Source organism: Brassica napus, chromosome A8 (genome assembly GCF_020379485.1).
Source record: "Brassica napus cultivar Da-Ae chromosome A8, Da-Ae, whole genome shotgun sequence".
Taxonomy (NCBI): Eukaryota; Viridiplantae; Streptophyta; class Magnoliopsida; order Brassicales; family Brassicaceae; genus Brassica; species Brassica napus.
In genome coordinates, this window is record NC_063441.1 from 694,766 (window position 1) to 705,263 (window position 10,498).

Below are 10,498 nucleotides of genomic sequence, written 5' to 3' on the forward strand. Positions count from 1 at the left end.
TTTTTGTGAAAATAAACTAAAAAGAGTTATTTAAGGGAATTTCTCTTCTTTTATACTATTATTTGTATTAAATTAGCATTTTAAAACTTTTATTAATAAAATTAGTGAGTTACTTTGTTAAAAAAAAAAATTTAATGAGAAATTTTTGTATTAACAAATGATTTTAATAAAATTATGATTGAGCATAATCAAATATTTATGATAATATTGACTATTGTTTTGTATTAAGAAAAAAGGATTTTGATGAAGAGCTATATTTCCACCAGTCCTCTTTCCTAATTATCTACAGAAACACGAGACCTAACATTGGAACGATGAAGGATGAGTCCTCAAAGTTACTGCTTTCAACATTCAAACTGTTCTTTTGCTTCCTCCAAAAGCAAAACATCCACAAGAATAAGAACAGAAACCAAATCAACATAAGCTGAAACTGAATCAGAGAGTAGGAATAGTTTTGGATCCTATGAATTGTTTGAGAATCGCCTTTTCTTCATCAATCCTCTTCTTCTCTTCAGCGTTTTGCGGTTTTACTTTCCTTTTCTCCTCCAACATCCATTTGAAGAGCTCACGTTGTTGCTTCTCCGGTATTGGCTCGCGTGCCTTGACCACCACTGGGTCAGCCACAGGCTTTTCAATGGTAACAGGAGCTGCTGCGACTGAACCTGATTTAGGAGCAATCTCTTCACTTGCAGGTTCTTCTATGTCCTTCTTCTTAGTCCTAAAGAAAAGGTAACCTGCAAAAGCAATAAGGCCAAGAACCACCAATAAACTAAGTCATAAAATTCTCTGTGAAGGCATGTAAAAACTAGGTTACACAGATATCGACAGCTTATCACACAGCACACAAAGAATTCAATGGACGAGTCAAATGAAACTAGTATTTCCATGATCATGAATTAAAAAAAAAACGATTAAAGAAACAAACCTTGATGAACAAAGGTATCAATGTAATAATCTTACATATCTACTACATTACACCATCATCTATGCATCCATCGACGAAAAAAAGAATACCAACAAAAACCTGGGAGAAAAGTTTTGTCGACAAACAAGGTATAAAGGTAAAATGAGTCAAAGTCTGTTTATCACTAGAGACAGTAAACAAGGCTTATCATCATCATCTCTCTCTCCACTGACATGACTACATTAGATCATCATCTAGGCTTATCATCATGAGTTTTGTACATTAGATCTATCTATCAATCAATCAATCAAAAGCTCAGGCATTCAGATAAAGGTTTAGTAAAGCTTTGTGCTTTATCAATTTCTAAGCTCTAAGAAACGCAAACCCATGCAAAATCCCTAAAATCTTTAAACCCTAATTTTGGAGGGGTGATTTTTACCTCCGACGGCGAGATTGACGGTGAGGAGAAGCGGCCACATGTATTTGTACCTTCGAGCGAACGATTCCTTCGGTGGCGGAGGTGGAGGAGGAGCACCGCCCATCGTATACGAAGCCGCCGCGGCTGCAGCGGGATTTGACGGAGGAACAACGGTGGTTCCGTTGGCTTCGACGTGCTTCAGCTGGGCGATGATATCTGAAGCAATCGAAAGGAGATCAACACAAGTGAAATCACGAGAGCAAAATCATGATTAGGGATTTGAATCAGTTACCCTTCTTCTTGGGTTTGTTAGTGAAAAGCTTGGGTCCTTCTTCACTCATTGCGACTTTCTTTCGATTTCTCCGAGGCTCCTCCGATCTTCTTTACTTCTTCTTCTTCGTAAATGTTTATGTTTATGTTTTTTCTTCCTCTCCACTCAATGGATTTACTTGGGACTTTCACACATTTTCTTTATTTTAACTTTATTTTACACCCCAAAAATAATATTTTTTAATAAATTATTTACTTTTCTGGTTTTGTTTTGAAATTCATACTTGTCAACCTATTTACTAGCATTTCTGTGGATTACTCTGATCATATCTACCACCAAAATTTTGATCTAGTAAAAAAAACAATTTTTTGATAAATTAAATCATTAAAAGGCCCACGACTTTTGCTCTAACGGTTTGGTGGTGTTGGAAATGGAGATGTGGTTATGTTTCTGGAGACGAAGGAAAGTGTCGAGACAGAGTGAAGTTTCTTAAAGAGAAAGCTCGGGAAGTGCTAGCAGCGCATGATAAACTTAGGGATTGCAGTCGAGTTCGGAAACGTGCGGGGATGCAGATATCATGGCGGAGACCAGCGCGTGGATGGATAAAACTAAATACAGATGGAGCATCGAAAGGTAATCCGGGTCTTGCTACTGCGGGGGGTGTTATGCGAGATGAGTATGGTGTGTGGCAGGGAGGTTTTGCCTTTAATATTGAAATCTGTTCAGCACCTTTGGCAGAATTGTGGAGAGTATATTACGGTCTATGTATAGCATGGGACCGGGAATATCGGCAGTTAGAGCTGGAAGTGGACTCAGAGAGTGTGGTGGGCTTTCTTCAGACAGGGATTAACGACTCTAATCCTCTATCATTCCTAGTACGTTTGTGCTATGGCTTCATATCAAGAGACTGGTTAGTTAAGGTGTCGCACGTGTATAGGGAGGCTAATCGTCTAGCAGATGGATTAGCTAACTATGCTTCTTCTTTATCATTGGGTTTGCATGTTTTTGAGCTTGTGCCTGATAGTGTTGGTGCTATCTCTTTGGAGGATATTAAAGGGGTTTCTAGACCTCGACAAGTTTGTATGTAACTTCTCTGTTTTGTTCTAAATAAAAAGTAGGAGACTCATGTTTCCTGCAACCTACCAAAAAAAATAAACTACATAACATTACAAAAAAAATTATGTAAAAAATGTAACTTTTGTTATTATTAATTCATGACGTAATTTGAATATAATTTGCTAATATCATTAAGAAAATTAGAAAAAGAAAGCAACTCTATTTATCAATTATGTTGCTAGAATTAATAAAGTTTACTGTCTAAACTCAAAATTACGAAATCTTTGGTTTTGTTTTTTAACCACAAATCATACCATCGGATCAAATGTTATCTTACATGTTTCACGTTTTGATGCCAATGTCAAATGTTTCAGGAAGAGAGTGAAGCATGAAATAAAAGAAAACCACTGAGCCCTAAAAGCCAATAACACATACATAAACAGAGACATCAGCTCCAAGCTCTTCTGCTTCCTCGGTCTCTAAATCCTCCAAGCCCTGTTTCCACATCATAAACCAACATACCAGAGATTAGAACCTTTGTATTATCTAGTGAAACCAGAACACAACTGTGTTTTTGTTTCTGGTGATACTGACCTGGAGGAGGAGGAGCTGTGCTGCGACCCATTGATGCTAATTCGTGGCTCACTTTCTGTCCAGCTTCTTCTAGTATGCTGACAAGCTCTTTGGCGAACCTCGCATTTGCAGCTGTGAAGAAACTGTAAGCTGTTCCTTTGGCCCCGGCTCTACCAGTTCGTCCAATCCTGTGAACATAATCTTCCAGTGATCCAGGGAAGTCATAGTTTATCACATACTTCACATCCTTAACATCTGTTGTTCAAAAAAACAAAAGAGGTTTATTAGCTTGTCAGAGAGAGTTGATGCTGCAGACAGAGGGGAAAGCATTAGTACCTAGTCCACGAGCTGCAACGTCAGTAGCAGTCATTATAGGGCTTTTGCCTGATCTAAACTCCGAGAGAACCCAATCTCTCTCGGCTTGACTTTTATCACCATGTATTGACAAAGCAGGCCAACCATCCATGCGAAGCTGTCGAGTGATTTGGTCACAGCCCTTTTTGGTGTCAAGGAAGACAAGAATTCTGCTTCCATCCATTATGTCTTCAAGCAACTTCACCAACCTGTACAAAAGGCCAAAACAGTTTATGTTCACAACAATGTCCATAACTAGTGAAGAGAGAGCATATAGGTAAGAAGACGTACTTGTTGTACTTTTGGCTTTCGGAGATGACATCAACAATCTGACGGATTGCACGGTTAGCCTTTAAATCAGAAGATCCTATTATCACCTGCACTTAAGACCAACGAAGCCTGCTAAGTTTTCGTTGACAGCTAAACCCATATGAAAAGACAAAGAGAGTGTGTCACTTACTTTGTATGGGTTGTAAAGAAACTTCTTAGAGAGCTGTTCCACTTCCTTAGGCCAAGTAGCACTCCAGTACAATGTTTGACGGTCTGGCCGAATCTGTAAAGGTTTCAAGAGATTGTAAAGACAAAAGCAACAAGAGTGCACATATTAAGTAGAGTGACACAGTTACGAGAACGAACATGTGAAACAATTTTCCTGATCTGAGGGTCAAACCCCATATCCAGCATTCGATCAGCCTCATCCAAAACAAGATAAGTAACCCTTCGCAAGTTTGTGTTGTTCGACTCCATCATGTCAATCAACCTCCCAGGAGTAGCTATAACAATCTCCACACCTAAAATCATACACCAATATAATCACACACATCAGAATGATGTTATAATGAACAAGAAAAGCTAATAGCTTTGAGAAATTACACCTTTCTGGAGATCACGCACTTGAGGCCCTTTTGGAACACCACCGTAAATGCAAGTGCTCTTAATCTTTGACGATGAACCAAACTTAGACGCTTCTTGCTGTATCTGCACAGCCAGTTCACGTGTAGGAGCAAGAACCAAGACTATTGGACCGTCTCCAGGAGCTGGCAAAAAATTACAACTTTACATCAAAAAAAAAAAAAAAGAAAAAACTTCACAAGCAGATCATCAGGCGTTACCTAAAATTGGCTGAGCATTCACATGGACTATAGCAGGTAGCAAGTAAGAAAGAGTCTTTCCAGAGCCAGTTTCAGCAATGCCGATGAGATCACGTCCCTTTAACGCCATAGGCCACCCTTGAGATTGTATAGGTGTAGGCTCAGTAAAACCAGCCTTCTTAACCTCTTCCAAAACATAATCTGGGACAAAATCAAGAAACTCTCATCAGTAGACATACATGATACACCTAAGCTCAGCTAGTCTCTCAAGATGTAATCTGGGATAATCAAGAAAGTCTTATTAGAAACAGAACAGAACATCTCCTTGTTACAAACGAACAAAACATCCATTATAAGACTATTTAAGGATGAACAGAACAGAACTTAACAGGAAACCCAACAGACTCTCAGGAAATCAAGAAACTCCTATAACAAACGAACACAACATCCATAATACACCTAAGACTCTTTAATACTCAGAACACTACTAACCAGGAAACCCAACATCACGAAAGCTTATAACAAACTCACCAAAAAACTCTTATTACAAAACAAACAGAACATACAACTAAGCTCTCTTCTGTACAAAGAAGAGAACTTACCAGGAAAGCCAACATCACGAAAGCTTTTGACAGGTTTAGGAATATCACGACCTTCAACAGTAATCTCCCTCTTCTTTCGATACTCCTCCACTTCCGCCTCCGTCATAGCCGCCACAGAGGGAGACTCAACATAAAAGTTCTTCTCGAAAGGAGTCAAACCATCCAAATCAGGCTTTTTTGGAGACTCATCGCCGACACTACTACTCTCCCTTTTACTAGCTGAGCTTCCGTATCCCGAGGCTCCACCAAACCCTGTGTCACTACGAGAAAAAGCAAAACTTTAAAATGAAGCAAACTTCTTCTTCCTCCTAACACACACCATCGAGAACAATTTCTCTCTACATACGAGCTTAATCAAAATCAATCGAGTGGAGAGGGCTACACTAGCAGATAAGCCTGAACAAAGCGAACAACAGTTACCTTCGACGGTCACGGTAGGAGGTGGAATCGCCGGTCCGGCTATCGTAGCGACTCATGATCCAATTTCTCCGACTAAGGAGCCCAAATCTAGTCGTTAGGGTTTTACAAATCGAGAGAAAGGAGAGAGAGAGCGACAATGCTCGTATTGCTAAAGTTACAGGAAGCTTGTATTAAAGTCTATAAAGGACAAATTATAATAAGCCACGTGGATAAATGAATGTCACCGCCCCAGTAGTCGTTATTAGGGTCCGGTTTACAAATCCGAGAGAAAGGAGAAGAAAGACAATGCTCGTATGACGGAATGGGTAAAGAAAGTTACGGGAGGCTTGTATTAAACTTTATATAAATGACTAATCATAATTCGCCACGTGGATAAGAGTGTCACCGCCTTAGTATTTTATCACTGTCATAAACTGAAAGCAAGAGAGAGAGCTGAGATAGAATTAAAAAAAAAAATAGAAATGGCGATGGTATCAGCAGCAAGCTCTGGTCTGGTGAGAGCTGCTTTAGACACGAAGCCTAAGAAGCTCCGATACAACCCCAATGCGCCGCGTAACGTCAAGAGAAACCCTAATTCTACTACCTCTTTCGTGCCTCCATCATCTCCTTCGTCTTCTCCGGCGGCGACAGTCTTGACAACAACTAGCGTCTCCGTATCTGATTTGCTGAAACGTCCCGCAAGCAAAGGTAACGACTTTAGGTTTCCTTTATCGTGAAGTGTTATCATTCTTAATAAATGTCTCTGCTTTATTATGAAGAAGACATAGGTGGTGATGAAGATAGTTGTGTTGGATATGAGAAATGGTTTCCAAGTCCGCCGAAAGTGGGGAAGCCTAGATCCGTCTTCAATGCTGCCTCGCTAGCTTACATAGGCGATTCCATCTACGAGGTTTGTCTTCTAACTCCCATCTATGAGATTGTTGTTTAGGACAAAAGTCTTTTCTTTGTAATTTGTCCTTTAGGATGCAAGAATATCATATGATGGATATGTTAGTGTTTGTAGCAATAAGATACTCACTATGAGCTTGGGCTTTGTGATTTTAGACTAGTTCTTTGTACTTAATCCTTGTTTTTTTTAAGGATGCAAGAGTGTCTAAAGATTGTGTTTCCGACATTAAGACAGTGACTTTGTTGATACTCATTCCATGTTATTAACTGAGGTTGTGGCGTTAGAAAAAATGTTGTCAGTTACTATAATTTTAGACAATTTTTTTGTACTTAATCCTTGTTGTTTTAGGATGCAAGAATGTCAGAAGAATGATAGTGTTTACAGCATTGAGAATTTAACAGTCATTATCTGGATTTTAGACAAGAGTTTTGTACTTGATCCTTGTTTAGAATACCGAATGATGATCGAGCTGGTGTTTATACCACTACGATAGTCACTATAAGCTTGTGCTTTGTGATTTTAGACAAGTTCTTGTACAAAACCATTCTTGTTTTGGGGATGCAAGAATGTCAGAATATAATCATGTTCATGTTGACAATTAATATGATTTTAGACAAGTTTTTGTATCTTAATCCTTGTTTAGGTTGCAATAATATCAACTGAATGAATATGGTACTCTTTATAGCATTAAGATAGTCACTATGAGCATGTACTTTGTAATTTTAGATAAGTTTTTGTACTTGTCATAATGATTGTGTTTACAATGTTAGGAAAGTCACTTTGTTGATACTCCTTCCAAGGTATTAATCATTTTCTCTTGGCTTTGTGCAGATATACGCTCGTCGCCATTTTCTTTTCCCTCCACTGAGTATTGAAGAATATAACGACCGTGTTCGAGCAGTGGTGCGATGTGAAGCACAAGTATGTTTTTTTTTTATTTTTATCTTCTAGTCTTCTTGTGTATGTACGCTATATTGTTTTAACATGTTCACTCCTCCAGTATCTCTCTTACACATTTGATATCGGTTTGCAAGTACTTTAAGCCTGAAAATGTAAATTAGCATGCTTCTTCTCACAGCGTTGGTATCTTTGTCATTGTTCTTGTTCTTGTTTAACCTAAACTGTTCTCTGTGTCTTCCCCTTCAGTATGCTTTGCTGCATAAGCTCCTTGATGAGGATTTCTTAACTAAAGATGAAAGGTCAGTTGCAAAACACCGTTATTTAGTGGTTCTACCTACCATCTTTTCATCATATGATTGTTTGAATCACATGCTATACACTAAGTTCTCTGGCTAAACTATATATTAAATCGATCTGATGAGAACTTTTTTTGGTGCAGAGAGATACTTCGGTGGGGAAAAAACGTAGGCTCGGTTAAAACACGGTCAACTAGGCGTGCTGGTGTTGCGGTTTATAACAAGGCCTCATCATTGGAAACACTTGTAAGTTTGTTCTTCATAATCTGAAACTCAATAAGTGTAAATACAAATTTATCCTTCTAAACTATGTTGAACTTCTCAGATTGGCTATTTGTATCTAGCAAACGGCAAGAGATTAGAAGAAATAATGCAGAAGCTGGGGTTCTCAAGTAGTTCTTCAACAGAGATAATGGTTAAGGAGGCCAAGCACAAACTATCAGCTTTAAAATAAACTTTATATATATAGCTGTATCTTTTGAAAATGTTTTAGAACATTGAATCCACTTAATCTAATCGTTACTAAGTTTTGGTGATGTTTTGTTACAACTAAGTCCCAAGAGAAAGGTCTTCAAAAACCACGTAAATGGCCCTAAACCGAACTTAACCAATGTAACATCCTGAGTATATGTCTTTTGAGGGTCGGTCCAACTCGGTTCAGTCACATCCACTTTTTTTCATTTCCTTCAGTTGAGTCAACAATAAAACGATGTCATTTTTTAGTAGAGAGACGGTTCCGAAAGACTAACATTCCCGTCTCTACATGGGCCTATATATGGGTTTGAATAGAAAGACTTAAGCCCAGCAATTATTAAGAGTTCTCAAATTTCTTGAACAGAGAGTCAGAGACTCTAAAATCACCTATGGGTTTGCCGGTTTGGTGTCAATAGTGATTAATTTTAGGTATCCCCTAAACCCGATCAGTAATCCAAAACTCCCGGTCCGATAATATACGATATGCATACCGGTTATGGTAGTGGGACCAAGAGCGAAGACGTTTCAAGGAGACCCGAAACGGAAACATTGGGAACGGGTGTCTGAAAGTTCGTCTGACCGCTTGTGTGAATTAGAAGAGAAGAGTCAAACCCAATGATGACTCTTTGCTTAAGGGGTATAATCCAATTACATAAGAACACGTGTCCTTCTGGTCTTCTACGGCTTCACCGACCTGTCACTTTCACTTATGTCTGTAGTATGAGATTCCTCTCCATAGCTGCAGTAAATAATGTTATACCATTACAAGTAAAAAAATTAATGTAATTATATATCATAGCTTAAATGTATTTTTTAGGAATAAATGAATATACAAAATTGACAATATCATTTAGAATGAAGAAGTACATAACATGTGCTCCTTTTTTTTTTTTTTTGTGCACAACATAACATGTGCTCCTTATGTTCCCATTTGTCTTAATCAAAATTCAAAATTATCACTAAGGAAAAAGAAAATGGAATTCAAACTTCTTAATAATTATTATGACTATTATAAGTCTTTGATTAAAGGTCGAAAATGACGTCGATGAAAAATTAGGTGCTATGAAAAAAAAAAGAATAATTTTTAAAGTTTATGAAGTTTAATTTGATAAATTAAATCTTTGCAGATTATATAGGCCTTTTAGTTTTACTTTCGTTGCATGTGCGGGGGTCCACTCTGTCTTTCCTTGCTATATCAGCTTGTGTATTATCCTGCTCTGGCTATTTACCTATTCTTATTTCTACATACCTTTTGATTTTTTGATAAACATGTTTAACCGAATTGTTTTATCAAACCCCAAGTGATTATACAACGATAACCTACGTTTGATATAAACCTAAACATGATGGGGTTTCTTGATTTAAATAAAAAAAATAAAAAAATTAAGTTTTGTTTTATAATGTACTATATAGTTTTCTTCGTACGTCGAGATATCAAGATTTTAAAATGCGGAGCCACGCGTTGTTGACGTGGAGACGTAGACATGTAATTTTATTGACCTATGGTTTTTTTCGAATCTTGATTAATCATGCCTTGATAGTGATGCATTTTTGAGTTATCTAATAGTGAATTATGTTTTGTGAAATTGGAAAAAAAAATATGTTTTGTGAATAAATAAACCTTGTTTTATCGATGAATTTGCATATTTCTGTATTGGGTTCAATACAACCGTATATGAATGTTTGCAGATTTCCATTCCATGTTGGTTCAACAAATTTATATATTGGTACAAAAACATGCATGTTATAGATAATATATATAACCAAAAAAACACATTTTATAGATAATTAACATATGTACTTTGGACCTTTCTTATAAAAACACGATCTAAAGCGAAGTTTTCAGACAACGTCACATGTTTTGTAATATATTATTTGTCTAATGCAAACAAGAAAACTCTTGTTAAAATTATTGTGTATGTTAATCTCTGTATATTGTTTTCAACTCCGATCTCTTATGTATAAAAAAAAAAACTCCGATCTCTTATGTATAACGTCTAATTACAAATAGTATTACTTTATGATCAGAAGTTCACACATGATTATGGATGCATAGGTGTCACGAAAGAGAACACCGCTTTGATGTGAGTGGACATTTATATAATTTCTTCCATCAAGAAAACGAATTTGATTTCATTTTCTATATATAGCTCACTTATGACATTAACAACCATGTATAAAAGATGGACTAAATTCGTAAAATGGTTGACAAAAGAGGTTCGTATAAGGACACCATAACAGCATTGATGA

General features: G+C 37.2%; 3 protein-coding genes across 5 annotated transcripts; 1 reads left to right on the forward strand and 2 right to left on the reverse strand.

Annotated features, from left to right (window-relative positions):
- Window positions 1–320: 320 nt before the first annotated feature.
- Window positions 321–1,801, reverse strand: LOC106443563. Its single transcript, XM_013885119.3, has 3 exons — window positions 1,615–1,801; window positions 1,344–1,538; window positions 321–734 (listed from the first exon to the last, which is right to left on the reverse strand). The coding sequence occupies exons 1-3, from the start codon at window positions 1,661–1,663 to the stop codon at window positions 436–438; spliced, it is 543 nt and encodes a 180-aa protein (XP_013740573.1). The 5' UTR covers window positions 1,664–1,801; the 3' UTR covers window positions 321–435.
- Window positions 1,802–2,922: 1,121 nt separating this feature from the next.
- On the reverse strand, window positions 2,923–5,930 carry LOC106443553 (DEAD-box ATP-dependent RNA helicase 20). The gene is made up of 10 exons (XM_013885111.3): window positions 5,690–5,930; window positions 5,270–5,529; window positions 4,689–4,868; window positions 4,452–4,613; window positions 4,213–4,367; window positions 4,037–4,129; window positions 3,868–3,953; window positions 3,559–3,785; window positions 3,244–3,477; window positions 2,923–3,144 (listed from the first exon to the last, which is right to left on the reverse strand). The coding sequence occupies exons 1-10, from the start codon at window positions 5,743–5,745 to the stop codon at window positions 3,098–3,100; spliced, it is 1,500 nt and encodes a 499-aa protein (XP_013740565.1). The 5' UTR covers window positions 5,746–5,930; the 3' UTR covers window positions 2,923–3,097.
- Window positions 5,931–6,099: 169 nt separating this feature from the next.
- LOC106443535 (mini-ribonuclease 3) lies at window positions 6,100–8,310 on the forward strand. 3 transcript variants are annotated; one of them, XM_013885095.3, is made up of 6 exons: window positions 6,100–6,376; window positions 6,448–6,578; window positions 7,410–7,499; window positions 7,725–7,777; window positions 7,918–8,020; window positions 8,100–8,310. In XM_013885095.3, exons 1-6 carry the CDS (start codon window positions 6,151–6,153, stop codon window positions 8,226–8,228), a joined length of 732 nt encoding a protein of 243 aa, XP_013740549.1. In that variant the 5' UTR covers window positions 6,100–6,150; the 3' UTR covers window positions 8,229–8,310. The 3 variants fall into 3 exon arrangements, with proteins under 3 accessions (XP_013740549.1, XP_013740555.1, XP_022545425.1); XM_013885101.3 differs by having other exon boundaries at window positions 6,451–6,578; XM_022689704.2 differs by having other exon boundaries at window positions 6,457–6,578.
- Window positions 8,311–10,498: the final 2,188 nt, after the last annotated feature.